Below are 20000 nucleotides of genomic sequence, written 5' to 3'. Positions count from 1 at the left end.
CAACCGCTCCGACTCGCGCCCCTCCCCCTTCCTCCCTCCCCCGCCATGGCCACCGCTGCGTTACGAAGTGAAGGAATGAAAGCTCCGATACAAAAATTCGTGGGAACTAATAAATGATACGTCTTGGGAGAGTTACGGGACGTCTTTCGATCCTCTGGGGTGAGGGTGTAGATTTACTCAGAAATACTCTTGGCCAAAGTTGTAAGTCTAGGAAGGCTGTGGAAACATTTGATACGATATGCAGTAAACTAATCATTGTAACTATGTGGTTCTGAGAGTGGATCAGATCTTATAGAGTCACATTCTATTCAGCTTTAGATATTTGAGTATAGAGTCATAATACTTTCTTAAACATGGTTAAGGTACCATACCAAGCGAAAGGTTTTGTGGGTGTACTCTTGAGTATTTTTACAACTACTGATACGACATACTGATAACCCGTTCCAGTGTTCAAATTGTGTTTGATGAAAGGGAATGTTGAAGAAAATTAGTTGACTAAGCATTCATTTATAATTGTGAAAATGAATCGAGTTGCGTATAGCCCAGGTAAAGAATTGGTATTGTATTATTGTGGAACCTAATAAAATGCCCCACCAGATTCTGGATAGGTGCTCTGTATGTTGTGAAAAAGAGAGAGCGTGTTATTTAACCTAAAATGGAAGTAATGTGAAGCCCATTGTTAGTTGCTATGACATACGTAGACATACTTTCAATTTGTTATTACGGAGTCCTGCAAGTGGCCCGTGTCCTTGCTACGGAGGATGTGTGTGGAGGGTAGGGGGAGGGGCGTGTCTTGAGGTTGGTAACCATGACTTAGCTGTCTCACTGGGCAAGTGGGCATTGGACAGTAGGTATAATCCGAACTGTTTTGCCTTACCCCCTGGGCTTGATTCTGATTATGTCATGTCTATTGAAGAGGAGTTTCCATGCGAGATTTATAATTTGAGAACCCCAATTTGGCCCCAGGCGCTAGATGAACTGTGATGAAACAATCACCTAGATTTCCAAATGAGATGTGTACATGAACGGTAGGCTGAAAGGTCGCGACCCCCAAGCTGACATGACCTACCTGGCCGTGACATGAGAGTGAGCATGAGCAGGAGGAAGTACAAGGGTTAATGGAACACTGCGAAGGGAAGCCGAGTACCCCGAGGGGTTCCCCGCTCTGCTTGCCCACGAGCCAAGGACACGCAGGCAGAAGTGGCTATATTAGGCTTCGCAATTAACCTGGGCTTTACTTGCTTGCGTACCCAGTCTTCCCTGCTTTCTCCTGCAGTGAAGATGGCATCGTTATGAGATCAGATTTTGACTGCTGTGGGTACACCTCTTTTTTGTGGAATTCCTATTCCCTCTCCCTCCCCCTCCCTCCCTCCCTCTCTCTCCCCTCCCTCCCTCCCTCCCCTCCCTCCCTCCCTCCCTCCCTCCCTCCCTCCCTCCCTCCCTCCCTCCCTCCCTCCCTCCCTCCCTCTCCCCATCCCTCACTCTCCCTCCCTCACTCTCCCCATCCCTCACTCTCTCCTCTCTCCTCTCTGTCTGTATATCTATATATATATATTTGTGTGTGTGTGTGTGTGTGTGTGTGTGTGTGTGTGTGTGTGTGTGTACCCTCTCCCTACCTTTCCCTCTCTATCTCTATCTCTCTATATATATCTCATATATATATATATATATATATATATATATATATATATATATAATGTACCTACATGTATATATATATATATATATATATATATATATATATGTGTGTGTGTGTGTGTGTGTGTGCGTATGTATGTATATATCTTACAATGTACATGTACATACAAACATACATGTGTGTGTATCCATGTGTTGACCTAATGTCTGTGCAAACCTGGCAGGTTTCGAATCAAAAGATAACAAGTATACAAGTTTTCATATATTTTGCTCGCACATAAAAATATCATTTGTTGTAGTAGACATTACGCGCGCGTGCTAATGTTTGTTTGAGGAGAGACGGGCAGTGAGAGTGTAGTGTATATATGCATATCTATATATTCATACATGAACGCGCGCGCACACAACATACAAGTGTATGTGTAACCATAGTGTTGATATCACAGTTATACGAAGCGATGACACCAGCGACTCTCACGCAGTCACTGGTCGCCAAACTGTGTTCAAGGAGTTTCAGAATTAAATAGCGTCTTGCAATAAATGTTTGTTGAATGTCAGTGGCACGGTTGGCAGTCCTTGCAGGGTCGGCTGGCAATCGGTTGGCGCGAAGGGGCGTCCCAGTTTCCCGCGCTTTCCTCGCTTGGGAGGAGGGGCGGCGAAGGGAACAGCCGCTGGAGCGAGGGGGGAGCGGAACAGCGCCTGTGGGTGTGCGTTGCCAAATTTCGTGTCTCGAAATACGCCCGCGGATCGTTCCGGGACACGGGAACGATGAAGTCGGGATCTGAATTTCGGTAGTAGCTGCTAAACTTTTGCGAGGGGGTCGAACTTGGGAATGTTGTGGCGGTTGTCTTGCATACTTATTTGGGTTCGATTGGCATTTCGATTTTTATTGCATTATTTTTTTATTTGATTTGTCAAGTTGAATGCAATCTCGTGCATATTTACAGTATTTAGAGGAGCAGTTAAAAAATACTCCTCAAGGGTTTACGTGATTACGGTGTCACAATCATATCCATGATGACAGCGTGCAGGTGCAGGTGAGGGCGGAGTGTGGGACTTCCTGCCCTACGTCCCCACCTTGCCTAAATGCTGTCCTGGGTCCGGATAACGCTGCCTGGACGCTAGTGTTCCGAGGATGCTAGGTTGTCTGACGCACATCGGCCTGGGCGGCCTGGAATAGATTGTATTTGCAGTACGTGCGCACATTAAGAACGCGGCAAAACGTGTCCACAGTTTCAGTATCATAACATACTCTCTCTCTCTTTTTCTCTTTCTCTTTCTTTTTCTCTCGTCCTTTGTGTGTGTGTGTGTGTGTGTGCATGTGCATGCGAGTGCGCGCGTGCATGTGCGAGTTTCCTGATCTATTTTCTTTACGGTTTATCGATAGACATTTCGTTATTACATTTTCTTTTACCGACTTCCGTTTCGTTCCTCTATGTATGTTCCGGTGCATTTTCCCTTCTGGCTATCATTTTCTCCTTTCCGCGAGCGATCCGAGTGCACCCATCACGGCAAAATCCGCACCCATACGGACCCACCCATTCCGCCCCCTTCCGCTCTCCCCTTTTCACATGCTCCGGCACGACGCGCACTTGGCTTAATTCATTAACACACCTGCACACACTCAGGCATACACCTCGCACGGCTGTCGGAGCACACTTGCTCTGTGCTGCCTCAGGCACTTTCGGTCAGCTTCCCCGGGATTTGGCACCGACTGGCTTTTGATGAATACGATGGCCACACGAAATTACTCCTGTATCATCGACTAATTTGTATCCAGCGATTAAATGTTTCCGTTTTTTGTGCATTTGTCTTTTTGTATTCGAGGAGTACGAGGAGGAGAGGGAAAGGGGGGGGGAATCCAACGGGAGGTAATAGACCGGTAGTTATCGTTATCGTTCACGCAGTCTCGGCTCATGTACCAACTGCGGCCGCCGTCTTCTTTGACTTTCCGAGTTCTGTTCGCATAGTCCGTGTGGGTCGACCGGGTGGGTGCTATTTAAGAAATGGTCTCCGAGCTGGTTGACCTTGACTTACTTGATGCTGCTAGCTTGAGTTGAATGCATGTAGCTAACCTCCCCTGTCTCTCTCTCTCTCTCTCTCTCTCTCTCTCTCTCTCTCTCTCTCTCTCTCTCTCTCTCTCTCTCTCTCTCTCTCTCTCTCTCTCTCTCTCGCCCCCGTGTCTTTCAGGCCATGCACAAGATTGTCAAAGCGTTTGATGCAATTTTATTTTCCTGTTTTGTTTTTGTTTTTTACTTTCTTTTTTCTCTTGTTTGCCTTTTGTTGTCTCCCTTGGCAATGCAGATTTGTAAATATTGCTCCACAGTTTGTAGATTTATATTCCTAAGGGAGGGTAATCCGAGGTCGTTAAAAGTTGGATTCCAGTTGGGTGGTCGACGACGTCATATTACAGGAGGACGACGTAGTTCACGTTACCTAAAAAAACGACTAATGATCGCCGTGTACAACTCTGTGAGGATTAGGTATCGAGACGTGGCAACATGTACGAGGCCCCGAGTCGGGAAGTAGTTGGTGGGGAGGAGGTGAGCGGGACGGAACAGCCGCTGTCCGCCCGTCTGCACTGGTGCCACAACTCCAGAGAATTTTATGATACCAGTTCTTTTTCTCTTTTTCAAATGATAGTCGCCACTTTTAGGAATATGTCAGAAGCATTCTTCAGAAGGCTTTATGAACAATTTTATAAGTCGGTCTGAGTGGATGATGATGGAGTTTGGCTTTATAGAAATGATAGGGAATTAAATAAAATGACAAATAGCCTTTTGCAAGTATTGACTCGCAAGCTTTGCCATGCCACTGCAACAACTCGCTCACAAATACAAACGCTTGAAATGTATGAAGAAACAGCGTTTTTATTTTTTGCCTTTATTTGCAGAGAATAGACTGAATATTTTTTGGTTAATAAAGGGAAAAACAACGTTGTAATTAGATGAGTGTCTTACGTTTTTTAGGAGGTATTGCCAAATTGAACCACCGAAATATACGTCTTTTCTGATCATTGAAACGGCAGGAGGTTTTTCTCATATGTTCAGGTACATTTCGAGTTTCTATGGAAAATCATAAATATTTGCTTACATGGTTGAGTCCCCCGTGAGAAGAATAGAGATTATATTGCAACATTATGTATCCATGGCTGAAATTTTAGCTCCGGCTGGGATTTCTTCGATGAACTAAAATGAAAACCTTCTCTTCGCTGTTCCTTGTTTATATATTATATATATAATATATATATATATATATATATATTATATATATATATATATATATATGTATATATATATATATATATATGTATGTATGTATGTATGTATGTACATGTATATATATATATATATGTATATGTTTGTAATATGTGGATGTGACTGAAATGTATGTGTAATTATCTGTATATGTGTGTATTTATATATTTATATATACATATATATATATATATATGTGTGTGTGTGTGTGTGTGTGGATTTATATATATATATTTGTGTGTGTATGAGTGTTTATATATTCATACATAAATATACGTATATGCATTTATATGCATATGTACATGTGTGTGTGTGTGTGTGTGTATATATATATATATATATATATATATATATATATAACATATATATGTGTGTGTGTGTGTGTGTGTGTATGTATATACATGTATAGAGATATTTATGTATATATATACATATATATCAATATACATGTATATACATACATAGATATATACATACATAGTTTAATAGTAAGAGATATCTCTTTGGAAAAAATTATTGGGAGCCTTTGGAGCAAGGAATTGGGCATCCTTTATGGCATAGAATTTTAGTGGTTTTTGCTCGTGTATGTGCATTGTCATTCCTTTCAGCACCATGTTCCTCTTATTTGGCATCAAAGACCACATTCCAGATGAGCATTTTTAACCAGCTTTGATATTCTGATATCCTTTCTCTTTGGGAGAATAAAAGTATATAGTCTCATAATAATTCTCTTTTTTGTTTTTTTTTCAGCCACCAATCAGTGGTTTGTTCCCCCGGTGAAAGGAGATGTTCCCCCAGGATGTGCTGCTTATGGTTTTGTGGTAGATGGCACACGCATCCTTGTCTTTGGGGGAATGGTTGAGTATGGCAAATACAGGTAGGTTACCATTTGCAGGTTCTGCAACTGAGAACATTACATTAGTATCTGAATAAATGGCATTGGTGGAGATGTTTTAAGATTTCATTTCATTCTCTTGAATTGTGTGTATGTGTGTGTGTGTGTGTATATATATGATACAGGAGATCCCCATTATTCTTTGTTCTAAGTGTCAACACGTGTTGACACAAGATAAAACAGGGAAAATGAGACATGATAAAGGGGACAAAAGAGTAGTTGGTACTCATGGGAACTTGCCATGTTTGATTTTTGGGGGGAAATAGACATTGAAATATTCTAAACCTTTTGCTGCAAATTTCGGTGGAAAATGTACAAAAAATTGACATGTGTAATTTACAGACCCTTTCCACTTCCCCAATAGATAATGCATCTACAAGGGGAGGAACATACATAAAATGGTCATGGAATTTGTTTGTTTAGCCAAAAGAAATTAGAAATACAGTATCACAGAACATTCTGGGATATCATAGACCAACTGGTAACTGTATCCCAGTATATGTACACACTCAGGAATTTAGAAAAAAGACATCCAATCCCTCTTTTTTTTCTTTCTTTCTTTCTTTCTTTCCCCCCCTCCCCCATATCAAACATGGAATGCATGGCAGTCCTTTCCCATCAATTTAAACCATTCCTCGTCCCTTCACAAGAAACCTGCTTGAAAATGGAGATGAGATGGATGATGTAAAAGGTTATATTCCTCTCACATTTTCCTGTGCATAGCCCCTCCCTCTTTCTTGTTGCTTCTGCCACACACCAGTAGCCACCACTTGGACTCATGTTTTGCTCAATATTACACCATTTTCATAACATCCAATGTTGGTATTCCTCTGTTGTATTAACTTTTCTTAACCCCTTGCCGACGGGTACGACGGGTAGACATGTGCTATGCCCACTGTTAGTACTTGTTTGATTGTTTTTACACATAGATGGCAGTACTTGTACTAAGCCACCAATGAGCCAGTTAGGAGTACTGCCCGTCTTGGCCGTCCACCCTTTTCATTGATTTACGAAATATTTTACGTTATCTTATTTTGCTGTTACTAATATTTAAAAAAAGTTATAATACTTATAATGTTTATAATAAAACTAACACCATCGATATTCATAGCACTAGTAAAAAATACGTTTTTCCCGCCAATTCAAATCACGTATGGTCACAAGGTCTACTAATTGACTCCTTTGTGGCTAAGCACTAGCAGAGCCATCTATGGGCAGACATTTCACAAAAAAAAATATAGAAAATAAGCACAGCATTTCCCCATTTTTTGTTCACTTTCCCCAGCGGCATTGGGTTAAATGATATTGTAAGTATTACTCATTGAAGCATCATTTGGAGAATATGAAAATAAACTCTTATACTGAGAAAAACACTAGATTTCACTGTCTCAGTCTACATTATCCCCTTTTATAGTGTATTTCTTTGGGATATTGTCTATTGCTATTTATCAAATCATTGTTTGTCATAGTTTACTGGTCTATAATAACAATCAATAATGAGGACCTCCTGTACGTATATATTATAAATGCATGTGTGTGTTTGTTTAACATGTGTTGTACATATATGTATGTATTTATTAAAAGCTCTTATGAACTGTGATATTTCTATATATTTGAAATTGATGAATTGTGATTAAGTCGCTGGAATTAGTATGTGTGGTTTTCCAGTTTGTTGCAATTCTGGAAATTAGAGGTCCATTTTAGTATGAAAACTTTTACTTTGTTCTTAGCAATGAACTCTATGAGCTCCAAGCTTCAAGATGGGAGTGGAAACGTGTTAAACCCAGGCCACCTCGCAATGGGCCACCTCCATGTCCGCGCCTTGGTCATTCCTTCACCATTATCAACAACAAAGTCTACCTTTTTGGAGGGTTGGCAAATGATAGTGAGGACCCTAAAAATAATATCCCAAAGTAAGTATTTCCATTTGATTAAGATGTCAAAAGGTCATCAAAATACTTTCTACTTTACATTGTTTACATTTGTTTATACATTAAATTCAAGCATATAACTTTATATAGGAAATTGTATATAAATTTGATAGCTAAAATCTGGAGACAGCATTACCATAAAGATTTGTTTTCCTAATGCATAAACATTTTAAGGTCATGTACAAGTAGGGGTTAGCAAGAAGTTATTTATTAATACAGATTTAGCAGCATTTCCTCTAATGGTCACTAGTTAAAGATGAAGTTTATAATTTGTATTATTTACTGATAAGTTTTCCTTTTGAACATTAGACATTAAGGTTTGAAAAATATTTCTTAAAAAAAAAAATCATTACAGGTACCTAAATGATCTCTACACATTGGAACTGCGTCCAAACTCAAGTGTAATGGCATGGGATATCCCAGACACATATGGAGTGCCACCTCCTCCCAGAGAATCCCACACAGGAGTGGCTTACATGAGCAAAGACAAACCCAAATTAGTTATATATGGAGGAATGAGTGGCACCAGATTGGGAGATTTGTGGATCCTTGACGTTAGTAAGTTATCGTATTTTCTATGTAGTTCAATTTACCATTTTTTCTGTTTTTTGAAGAGACTGCAATTAAAACAAAAGAAATTTATGATGTCATAGGTCTGAAACCGTAAAAATTCAGACAGTAATATCTTGTTTTTAACTGTTTGTATGCTGGTATATGGAATGTCCTCCTGAATTTGTCACGCAAAAATTACTTCACAAGGAGTTAGTTTGTAGCACAACTGAACTTCACCCTTTTCCCAGTTACTTGAATATTCAGGATTTCCTTCTTTTTTTCTTCTTTTTTTTTCTTCCAATTGAAATCATTATTATTATTATTATTATTAACAACATTATGATTATCATGGTATTAACCCACTGGCACTAGGGATGGCATGTACATACATAGCATGACCATTGAGAGTTTAATTTATTAATCCAGTATCACCCGGGATGGCATGCATGGACATGCCATTCCCATTGTGAGTTCAGTTTATTGGATCCAGGTCTGCACCTTGACCAAAATCCAGGTAATAGGATTACCTGAGTGGTGACTCTCCCAGGTGTGTAGCATAGGCCCAGCCCATGTAAAAACATGATTCATTGCTTCCTCTTTGCAATATTATGTCTTTTTCTGCATAAGCAGCAGCTGCAGCCCCCCCTCCCAGGTCTATACTTGTCATTTGTTATGCAAAGTTTGCAATAAACTGTTTTCCTTGGTCATACTCCATATTCACACTATTGGTAGTTTACACCTCTGTGCAGTAATAATAGCAATAAGTAATATGGTATTATTTGTGGCATTTTTTCATCTTTGTCTTCCCTGGAGCTAGTGCACTTCCAGCGATGGCTCACAAAGGGTATATTTTACCCTTGTTTATTGGTGTAAGCAATGCAAGAGCCCCTTCCTAAATCCCCACTGAGTTTAATCATACTCTAAGGTCTTTGTGTATCTTTGACAAGTTATTCCCATCACCCTGGCCCTCAGCTGAATTTTTCATAACAGCCCACAGCCAAATTTTTTTTATGGCTGCACATACCTGTCACCTGGCTCTCAGCCTTTTTTTTTTTTTTTTTTTATGACTTGGCAGTCATGTCCTTGGATCCAGTGGGTTAATTGTCTACACTTAGATGGCTCCATAAGTACTTAGTCACCAATAATTCAGTTACTGGTTTTACATATCTCACCTGTTCATACTTTTCTTTGATTTAAGGAAATATTATCTTTTTACTTATATTGTTAGTAATTTCAATAACATTTTAATTATTATTCAATATGACATTAGTTGAAAAAAAAAAAAAATCAATTTACCAAAAAAGTGGTGGATGAGCACTTGCAGAGACATCTTACCAAACCATATTACCATAAACTACATTTTTCCGGTTAACCCCTCCCTGACGGGTCACGTCATAACAAACCACTCGAAATGTGGTGTGCGGCTGATGTACCAAACTCCCGCACTCAAAGTCGGCGTGTTGCCCTAGATTGCCAGAGTGTAGAGTTTTTTTTTTTTTTTTTTTTTTTTTTTTTTTTTTTTTTTTTTTTTTTTTTTATATAAGTTTTCTACACCTGTCACCAAGGTGTTAATTGTCTTTACACAGATGGCTCCATATATAACTAGTTCCAAGTGAGCCAATTACTAGTACTACCTATCTGTCCTGTTTACCTTTTCCCTTGATTTCCTGACACCTTAGTGGCTAAGCACTTGTGGAGCCAGCTATGTGTAGAAAAATTTTGTAGAACAATTCTACAGTGAAGACTATATTTTCCTGGTGACATTGGTTTAACCCATTGGATCCAGATGCTTCCCTACCATCTCATGGCCCAAAATACAGACATTAGACTTACTAGAGCATCCACTCTGTTAGGTGTGTGGCTTGTAGGCCAGGTGCACACAAACACTCATATGCGGTGTAAGACCATTCTCTTTTTCAATGTCCATATTTTTTCACAACATTCAATTTTCTGTAATACAACCTGCACCACCGGTGACAGTGGGCAGGAATAGGATCATGAGCATGGAAACCTTGTCCTCCCCGGAACTTGTGCTCTTCCAGTCATGGCTCATGGATGGTAAATTCCACAGTCATTTATCAATAGATAATGCAAAAGCCCCTTCCTAAATGCCTGCTGAGTCTGATCACCTTCCAAGAGCAGCTTTGGACACTTGTGGTTAGTCATTCCAGTCACCCCAGCCTTCAGCCAAAATTCTCATGACGGCAAGTTCCTGTCACCCCGGCCTTCAGTCATGTTTTCCGACAAAGGCATGTTCACGTCACCCTGTCTGAAGCCAAATTTTTTCATGACTCAATGGTTATGTTATCTGGGTTTTAGGTGTTAAAATACCAATGGCAAAGAAGATAGATAAAAGAAGAAATTAATTGGAAAATCAGAAAAGAGTAAATGGGTGAGATAAGTAGAACTAGTAATTGATTCCTCATTGCCTAAGTGAATCTATCTGTGAGTAACAGAATCAATTAATTAAAATCACAGTGGATATGGCATGTATGTCATGACATCCTAGCACATACGGTTAACTTTCTCAACTTTGACATAGGTCAAACAATATAGAATTTGCTATGAGTGTTTTGAGAACTCTTAGAAAGCATATTTTGAATAGTCAGTGATTGATGATTATTTTTTATACCTCTTGATGATAGTATATTTCCTTTGCTTGTGAAATGTAAATTCTAATGTTTTCTTAACCCATTGGTTGTGGATTAACCCCTTCCCAATGGGTCACGTCTATAGACGTGAAAACAAACCGCTCAAAATGTGGCGTGCGGCTATACGCTGCCGCGGCGTGCCAAAGCACTCCAAAGTGATTCGGCTTGATGTACCGAACTCCCTCAAAGTCGGTGCAATGCCATTGATCACCAGAGCGTAGTTTTTTTTTAGTTTTCTATACCCGTCATCAAGGGGTTAATGTACTGTACACTTGAAATACTTTATTTTCTTCTTATCGAAAAAGGTAAACAGGTGTAATATTTAGGGCTAATATTTGACTCCTTGTTTATAAACACAATACACTGAAATTACAAGAATGTGACAAGTATATTATGCCATCCAAGTCTTCAATAAATTTTGCGATATCATATTTCTTACATAAAGCCAATGATACTTCATGAAATTAATAATAACCATCTAAAAAGCATTAAGCCAAGGGACTGCAAATACAAATTATTAATTAACCAGCAAAAAGTTATAGATTAAGAGAAATAAAGTATCTCCCAGAAAACTGACTCTTCTTAGATCTGAAGTATAGTGATACTACCAACTGTATGTACTCGTATTTCTTAACTGACAATTTTGGGTCTAGACAGTGTATGGTTTTTGTTCTTGGTCTTCTTTGTAGGTCTTCTCCTTCCTCTTCTTCTTCTTCCTCTTCTTCTAACATTGCATAGACATTAGGTGTAGATATTCTTACTAATACGTTCTAAAATCAAGATCCCCATATTGGGTGTAATATAGCATTCATACATTCATACAGTGATATGCTTCTAGAATATGCAAGGCAATTTCATCAACATTTTTTTTTTTTTACAATCCAAGAATCATACCATTGATAAGATATTTTTGATATTGAAAGACATTATATAACTGCTTTTACATTTTAATTTATTTTAATTTATTGTATTTTTATAATAGAAGATTTATATTTTAAAAGGCAAGAAAAAAAGGCCGTTTCCTATGTAACAAAGTTGCTTAACCTCTCAATAACTGTATCAGAAATCTGTGTCACTGACTCTAGTGACTTCTGGCAACCATCCTGCCATTTGGCCCAGGAGTCCACTGCATGCAGCGGAACTTTCTGCTCCACTCACTCTAGCGCGTCACAATGCCTATAGCCATACCCATCATGATGAGTCGGTTTGTTGTGACGGCTATGGGCGTGTCCCGGCAGATACAGGTTAAAGAAAAATGTTTACACTAATTTATCATTTTCTTGCAGATACCATGACCTGGGAAAGGCCAACAGTAAGTGGTGTTCATCCTCTTCCAAGATCTCTGCATTCAGCCACTCTTTTGGGAAACAAAATGTTTGTCTTTGGAGGATGGGTTCCACTTGTTCTGGAGGAGTTGAAGGGACCCAACAATGAGAAGTCTGAGTGGAAATGCACAAACACTTTAGCATGTCTCAACCTTGGTAATATGAAAGTTCACTTCTTCTTTTTATATATATATAATAGAAATGTACTCACTGTGATGATGTCATTCACATGTAAAGCATTAGCACAAATAAGATTGTTAACCCGCTCCTTACCAGCTTGTTCCCCACCATGTAAACTATTTGTTGCTGTGCCATACTGAACAGATTTTTTTTATTTATTATTATTATTTGGTATTATAATAATGATAAAGATAATGAGGACCACAAAACACATGGTAAGGAAAAAACTCGTCATCAAAGGGGATGGGTAGACATCCACCTTGTCAAAAAATAATTCTCTCTCCCTCTCCTCCCTCTCCTCCCTCTCCTCCCTCTCCCTCTCCTCCCTCTCCTCCCTCTCCTCCCTCTCCCCCCTCTCCCCCCCCCCCCCCCCCTCTCTCTCTCTCTCTCTCTCTCTCTCTCTCTCTCTCTCTCTCTCTCTCTCTCTCTCTCCTCTCTCTCTCTTCTCTCTTTCTCTCTCTTGCTCTCTCTTTCTCTCTCCTCTCTCTGTAATTTTGTATATATAAAGTGGGAAGAGATCAACCTGATAATAAAGGTTTAAATCCAGATATAGCATTTTGTGCTCTCTCTCTCTCTCTCTCTCTCTCTCTCTCTCTCTCTCTCTCTCTCTCTCTCTCTCTCAACCCCCTCTTCTTCTCTCTTCCTCTCTCCCTCTCACTCTCCCTCCCCTCCTCCCCTCTTTAATAATAAAGGTTTAAATCCAGATTTTGTATTTCTCTCTCCTCTCTCTCTCTCTCTCTCTCTCTCTCTCGCGCCAAAACGCCCCGAGGCAATGATTCGGCTTGATGGACCGATATCACGCGCCCCAGAGTCGGCGCGCTGCCGCCGTTCGCCAGAGCGTAGAGTTTTTTTTAATTTGCTATACCCGGCGCCATTGGGTTAATAATAAAGGTTTAAATCCAGATTTTGTATTTTCCTCTCTCTCTCTCTCTCTCTCTCGCTCTCTTTTTTTTTTTTCCTCCCTCTTTCTCTCTTTCCTCTCTCTCTCTCCTCTATCTATCTATCTAACTCATTTCTCTCTCTCGTTCACTCACTCACTCACGTATAGAGATAGATTGGAAGATACACACCCACTCCCTCTCCCCTTTTCACAGCCTACTCTTTCTTTTGGTTCTCGGACAACCCAAGATGTATGAATGCCAGAAGTCACCAAAATTTATAATCCCTCCCCATACAAACTGCATCATACAAACCAGCATGCCATTGGTGAAACCATAGAATGATGATGCCAAACTTATTTGGTTGTTTACTAATGCCAACCATAACAAGGTGCTCAAAAACAACCTTACTAAGTTATTTAGGGTTGTATTAAATCATTATGCAATAATATACAGTTGTTGCAAGAATGTTGTGGTATATACATTTTCAAGCATTACCTGCTTCTAGATTTTGGTTAAGGAATGGGTTAATGGTCATGCCTTTCCATAATTTCTAGAATGTTTCTATAGGCTAATTGATACTACAACCATAGTACTTTTGTTCAGGTATTCTGAAACATGTGAGATAATGTTATTAATTTACCTTTGGGGCCTACCTGACATTTACCAGAAAAGATGGACTGCTTCACTACCATATGTCATTAAAGTAACTTTCAGGGAACAGTATTCCATCATGATTGCTTTATCTGAACTTTATATTTTTTAAACAGGAGTACTACTGTCATACGCAAGTGAACCATATATTTTAGCATTGCCAAGTAGAAGTCAAAGAGGTTTTGTGGTGTGACAAAATAGTGCTCAGTACCGTCAGTAAAAGTGTAAGATATCACATCAGCAGTACAGTTTTGTTTTATGTTTATTCTTCTCTTCCCCTTCCAGAAAACATGGCTTGGGAAAATGCCATGATGGAGAAGTTTGAGGACCAGATGCCTCGTGCTCGGGCAGGACACTGTTCTGTGGGGATACATTCAAGACTGTTTGTGTGGTCTGGCAGAGATGGATACAGGAAAGCTTGGAATAATCAAGTAGGTTGAATGCTGGAATTGGATTGCTGTAGGATATGACAAGTTCATGAAAATGTAAGAGCAAGGAAAGGAGCAATTCCAGCATTATTAAAGTAGTAAGAGAGGAAACGCTAAAAACGGAAACAGTAATTGGACTTTCCTCATGCTTTTTCTTTGCAGAAATAAATATCATAAATTGATGTGTGACACCTGGTTTGACCACTCAAGAAATAGTTAAGTTTGATTTGTTGCTGCTGTCATATTAATGCATAATTTTCATTACACTTGACTAAACTCCTTAGTTTTCCCACAGCCTCATTATTATGTGTTTGTAAGTTTTACTTTACTTTCTAATAAGGTTTTGGTAATTTTTCAGGTCTGCTGCAAAGACTTATGGTACCTGGAGACAAGTGTACCTGGATCACCAGGTAGAGTCCAGCTTGTTAGAGCATCCACTACTACCCTAGAAGTGTGCTGGGGTGCCACACCTTGTGCAGATGCTTACCTGCTTCAGGTATTTTCTTTTCTAAACATGTTGAATCTGCTTGTTCGTTTAATGTCTAAACAAATGAAATCATATTAGCATTAAAATGGGATTAACCCAATGGCGACGGGTCACGGCTATCGCCGTCATAACAATACGCCCGAAATGAGGCGTGCGGCTGTCTGCAGCGGCGCCGCGCCAAAACGCCCCGAGGCAATGATTCGGCTTGATGTACCGAATTCACGCGCTCAGAGTCGGCGCGTTGCCAGCCGTTCGCCAGAGCGTAGAGTTTTTTTTTATTTTCTATACCCGACGCCATTGGGTTAATATCCATACCTGTTGATAGGGCTAGGTCAATTTATTTGTCGCTTAAATTCACCAAAAAGAAAAGGGGGAAAAAAATCACCAGTTCCATGTTCATTTCATTGTGGTCAATATTTCAATTAGGTGAGCTGTTTTCAGACATTGACAGCAGTGTTCGTTTATGATTTTTCTTTGCACTTAAATTGTACTCACCCACCAGAAAGTCCATTAGTAAATCTATAACCTCTCCAGATTTTTCCTTTCATTGAGTTTTTAGGGTGGTCTTCCTCTTCGTCTGATGTTATTAATATCAATTTTGTTATGATTAGTATAATGTTATTAACAATATGAATAGCAATAGAGAATAAACGAGAGTTTCAGAAAATTATGAGAAAGCATAAACATATGAGACAGGTAATGGACTTTCTGGTGATTAACCCCTCAATGACAGTCAAGCACTTGTGGGAGCCATCTATGTATGAAGACAACTAGTAAATAAATTAATAAATAAATTAGAGAAATAGATCATTAAAAAGGGGAGAGGCAAAAAAGACGGGACATGACATGTGTTTGCTATCCTTGCTCCAACAAGTTAATTTACTCGGAGCCATGAGAGTAACAGTAGAAAATGAAAAATAAGAAGTCATCAGGAAATGTGGCATTCACTGTAGTATTATTTTGTGAAATATCTCTACACACATTTATGGCTCCACACGTGCTTAGTCAGCAGAGGAAATTTTACTAATGCTATTAATGTTGATGCAGGTATTATTAGTATAGACACATTAATCATTATAATGACTTTCCCAAAGTAAAAGGTAAACTGGTGAGACAGGTAGTACTAGTGATTGGCTCAGTGGTGACTTTTTACTTGTGCAGCCATGTATATGCAGAGACTATCAATAAATTAAGCTCAATCTGAGCATGACGTGTGCAAGCCATCCCTGGTAGCCACAAGTTAAAGTTCCTGTGGTCATTATTAGTAAGATTTTTTTTATTAGTATTTTGACATTATTAACCCCTTGGGGACGGGTGTAGAAAACTTAAACTTAAAAAAAAAAAAAAAAAAAAAAAAAAAAAAAAAAAAAAAACGCTTCGGAGCGCTTTGGCATGCTACTGCGGCGCACGCCACACACCACATTTCGAGCGGTTTGTTTTCACGTCTATATACGTGACCCGTCAGGAAGGGGTTAACAACAATAATGGTAATAAAGATAATTGTCTTTTCTTTCCAAAAATTCAAGAAATAAGGTCAGGTAGTCTTGATAATTTCCATGTTACTGCTAGCTGACACGTACAACCATCAGAAGAAACAGGATGGTTACCAGTAATCACCAGAGTCAGTGACACCAAGAGATTTCTAATACTGTCATCTAAGGGTTAACTTTTTCTCCTTCTTCTTCATTGTGTGGGGGTAGAATGAGTCGTGATAAGAAATTTTAACTTAGCAGCTGCCTTTAGTCACACTGGATATTTTTATTTGCAGATTCAGAAGTATGACATCCCAACCCCAGCTTCAACAGTCCCAACTCCAACAACGCCTACCAGCACTCCTGCCACCACCAGCTTACCCTTGACTCCAGCCAACAAGCCCATCACCCTCACGCAAACGGTTTTGAGACCAGCAACACCCGGAGCTGTAACACCTTTAACTCCAACCACACCACAGACGATAAGAGGTCAGTTTTACGATGTCTTGTATTATTGTTAGGATGAACCTGTGATTGTATTCTGCTGGCATATCTTGAATAGTATAGCCAGTGAAAGAAGAAGTGTATCAGGATGAAAGAAAGTTTAGAATATTTAAAAGAGCATAGTATCTATTCAACAGCTGGTGGAAATATTGTTAGAGTTCGTGCCCCAGGAACAGGACAAATCAAAGTAATAGGAACTGGAGGTCAGACTACACAAATTCTACGTGGTGGATTGCCAACAACAACAACTACAACTTCACAAGGTGGAATGTCAGGCATTGCAGCACTAGCAGCTGCTGCAGCAGCAACACAAAAAATTACAACCAGTACTGGAACAACAACTTCTCCAACAACAGTTAAAGTTGTACAACCAACAACACTTGTTACGCCTCAAGGTGTGAAAGTTGCAACGACTATAGCTGGCCAAACTGTGAGATTGGTGTCACCATCGGGACAAGTAAGGATATCTTTGCATTCATGGAAAAGTTAAGATCACTATGAATTATTATAAGTAGTATATTAATCTAGCTTTAACATATTCATTAATGAGATTACATTATCATCTTTTCGTACAGGTATTGAACACCCAGGGTACCACAGTCGCAGGGCAAAGTGGCAAGCAGTTTATACTCCAAAAAAGTGGTGTCCCTGGATCACAACCACAAATTGTAACTCTGGTCAAGACAAGTAAAGGTCTGACTCCTGTAAGTAAATCAGAAGCAAAGATTTGTTTGTAAAATATCTTGTTCCCCTTTTTCCTACCATAGCATATGGATAGCAGAAGTGGTAGAGATCCATTAGATTTTTTCCCATATGATTTGACATATACATATTCATTTCCTTATGTATATTTATTTATTGCTTACATCCATCTGTATATGTTGATTTTGTAAACTTTATTATTATTATTATTTACAGATGTCCAAAGTGAATTTGGTTCAGAGTAAGGCTGGTGTAGGTGGGCAGGGAGCAACCATAGTGAAGCTGGTCACAACACAGGCAGGAGGTCCTGGCAAGCCCATCATGACCACATCAACCACACAGCCTGGGCAGATCCTAAGCCTGCCAAGTGGGACACAGACTGCCGGGAAAACTGTCATACAAGGACAGAATATTGTTATTGCTAAACAACAGGTAATGTTATTTTATTTTTATAGTTTTGGTTTTACATGTCTGCACATGGACAGTCACTTAAGTGATAATGGGTTCTTTACATAGTTATCAGATAATGTAAAATTCAATTATAGACCCTTGAGCACAGTTTTTTTCTTCTTCTATCTTCCCCCACCCCCTTCAATTTGAGTTTTTAGAAAATACCTGTATGACTGAAATGAGTCATCTGATAAGTTTCTCACTTCTTTCTTAAAGCTTCTTGTCTTAATTTTTCTTGAGATCCAGTAAATGAGGACAACCTTCTAACCTTTATTTGTTAAAGATAGATGGATTTAATGTAAACCAATATTGAATATCATCATAAACATGACAGTCTACAGTCCTACTATGTATAATTAATGAATGAGCTCAGTTTTATATATTTGAAGTGCATGTTGCATTCATTTGTATTTAAGTGTTATGTTAAAAGTTACTTCATTACTTGCTATAGAGTATAGAGTGATGGTAGCATTGTAGTTCAGAAGAGGAATGGCAAAGGACTAAGTGTATAACAAACAGCATTGACAAAAAACTAGGGTAGGGTTTGTTCTTGTTTTTGTTAACTTGTCATCATTTTATACTGTTTGCCGTCAAATATTAGAGACTACCAAATGGTGATTAGGAAATAATATATTTAATCAGTAGATGAAATGATATATCATTATAAGTGTTTTTATCATAAATAACTGTAAATTATAATTATAGTGGGTCTATCACCTAGCAGATATAGAATAAATAAATTATGAGTGTTCCTGGGAACATCATGACTGCATATACTGAATATACAAATTCTTAACTCAGTGCCACCAGGTGGTTTCCTGTACAAAAGCCCTCTCTCCCGGGTTGTATTTATAGTGACAAGGGCCCTGCTGCTGGGGGGATCATGCTGTCACCATAGCGTGCGTGATATGACCATACATGCCCCCGGAAAATGGGACTGGCACACCATGCTGTGTATGCACAGCATGGTGTGTCCAGGAATGCTATGGCATGTGCGTACATGTTGTCATCATAGCGTGCAAGACATGACCATACATGCCCCCCGAAAATGGTACTGGCACACCATGTCATATATGCACATGCCACCTGGAATATAGTCCAGGCATGCCATGGCATGTATGTACATGCCACCTGGCAGCAATGGGTCAAGTACCAAAGGGTAACAAGATGAATTTAACAAAGTGTTTTGATATTAATGTAGAAGAAAAAGTTGAGACGGGATGATGGTTTACTATATCCTTTTTTGAAAAGTGGTTGAAGGTTGTAGCTTTTGCAAGATGTATTCTTAACATGCAAAAAGTTGTGATCAGTAGCCAATTAGTATACAGGTTCCAGGAGAAAATAAATATTTTACATTCCTGTACAGAATTAAATGAATATGGTTTATCCTGAAGTTTTGTATCAGAAATGGAATAATTTATGAATTTGAAAAATGTAACATACTAATTTTGATTTATGAATTTAAAGCTTGGTACCACGACTGTAGGAGGAAAGCAGACAATAGTAATCACAAAGCCAGGGGCTGCTGGAACTAGTGTTGTGCGACCACAGACCTCTCAGATTATTGTTGTTACCACTGCATCAGCTATCAGAACACTACAAACAGGCACAACCACTACAATGGCCACTGGCCAACCTGCTCAGGTATAGTATTTTGCAGTCATACTAACAAGTGTCCTTAATATTTAAGAGAATTGCCGCTAGATTACTCAGATTCAGTGTAAGTAAGGTTCTTAGTTAATTGCTACAGTATTAATGTTTAAAACTTACATGGTGTTGTAGGTGTCAGCTGGTGGAGGTGTGAAGATGATTGTGGTATCATCTGGTGGTGTGGCTGGCACCACAACCACACAGGCTGTCACCAAGCCCATGACTATTACTGTGGCTGGACAGGCAGGACAGGCTGGTGCCACCACCAAGACAGTCACCATAGCTGCCAAAAGTGGCACTCCTAGCACCACAACTCTCCTCAACACTGGGTCAGGTCAGATTATTG

General features: G+C 39.3%; 2 protein-coding genes across 6 annotated transcripts in view; one reads left to right on the top strand and one right to left on the bottom strand.

Moving 5' to 3' along the window:
- The window catches only part of LOC125029407 (N-fatty-acyl-amino acid synthase/hydrolase PM20D1-like), a 39445-nt gene extending 35912 nt beyond the window's left edge, over positions 1-3533 (bottom strand). The window contains exon 1 of one of the 3 annotated variants that reach the window (XM_047619255.1): positions 3253-3533. The gene's annotated coding sequence lies outside the window, so the exon portion shown is untranslated. Of the gene's footprint in view, positions 1-707; positions 840-1069; positions 1296-3252 lie in introns of those variants that run through there. The other 2 variants (XM_047619252.1, XM_047619253.1) reach the window with 2 other exon arrangements.
- The window catches only part of LOC125029406 (host cell factor 2-like), a 29412-nt gene that overhangs the window by 955 nt on the left and 8457 nt on the right, over positions 1-20000 (top strand). For 2 of the 3 annotated variants that reach the window (XM_047619249.1, XM_047619248.1), the window contains exons 2-13: positions 5646-5772; positions 7521-7703; positions 8077-8279; positions 12211-12405; positions 14247-14392; positions 14748-14885; positions 16645-16837; positions 16990-17309; positions 17428-17556; positions 17771-17986; positions 19472-19648; positions 19787-20000. The exon at positions 19787-20000 is cut by the window's right edge and continues 38 nt beyond it. In XM_047619249.1, the coding sequence (XP_047475205.1) occupies positions 5646-5772; positions 7521-7703; positions 8077-8279; positions 12211-12405; positions 14247-14392; positions 14748-14885; positions 16645-16837; positions 16990-17309; positions 17428-17556; positions 17771-17986; positions 19472-19648; positions 19787-20000 (2241 nt within the window). The remainder of the gene's footprint in view (positions 1-5645; positions 5773-7520; positions 7704-8076; positions 8280-12210; positions 12406-14246; positions 14393-14747; positions 14886-16644; positions 16838-16989; positions 17310-17427; positions 17557-17770; positions 17987-19471; positions 19649-19786) is intronic. The other variant, XM_047619250.1, reaches the window with a different exon arrangement.

This window comes from Penaeus chinensis, chromosome 10 (assembly GCF_019202785.1).
Source record: "Penaeus chinensis breed Huanghai No. 1 chromosome 10, ASM1920278v2, whole genome shotgun sequence".
Lineage (NCBI taxonomy): Eukaryota > Metazoa > Arthropoda > Malacostraca > Decapoda > Penaeidae > Penaeus > Penaeus chinensis.
Note: the sequence above shows the minus strand (reverse complement) of the source record. Positions and strands in the feature narration are given on the sequence as shown.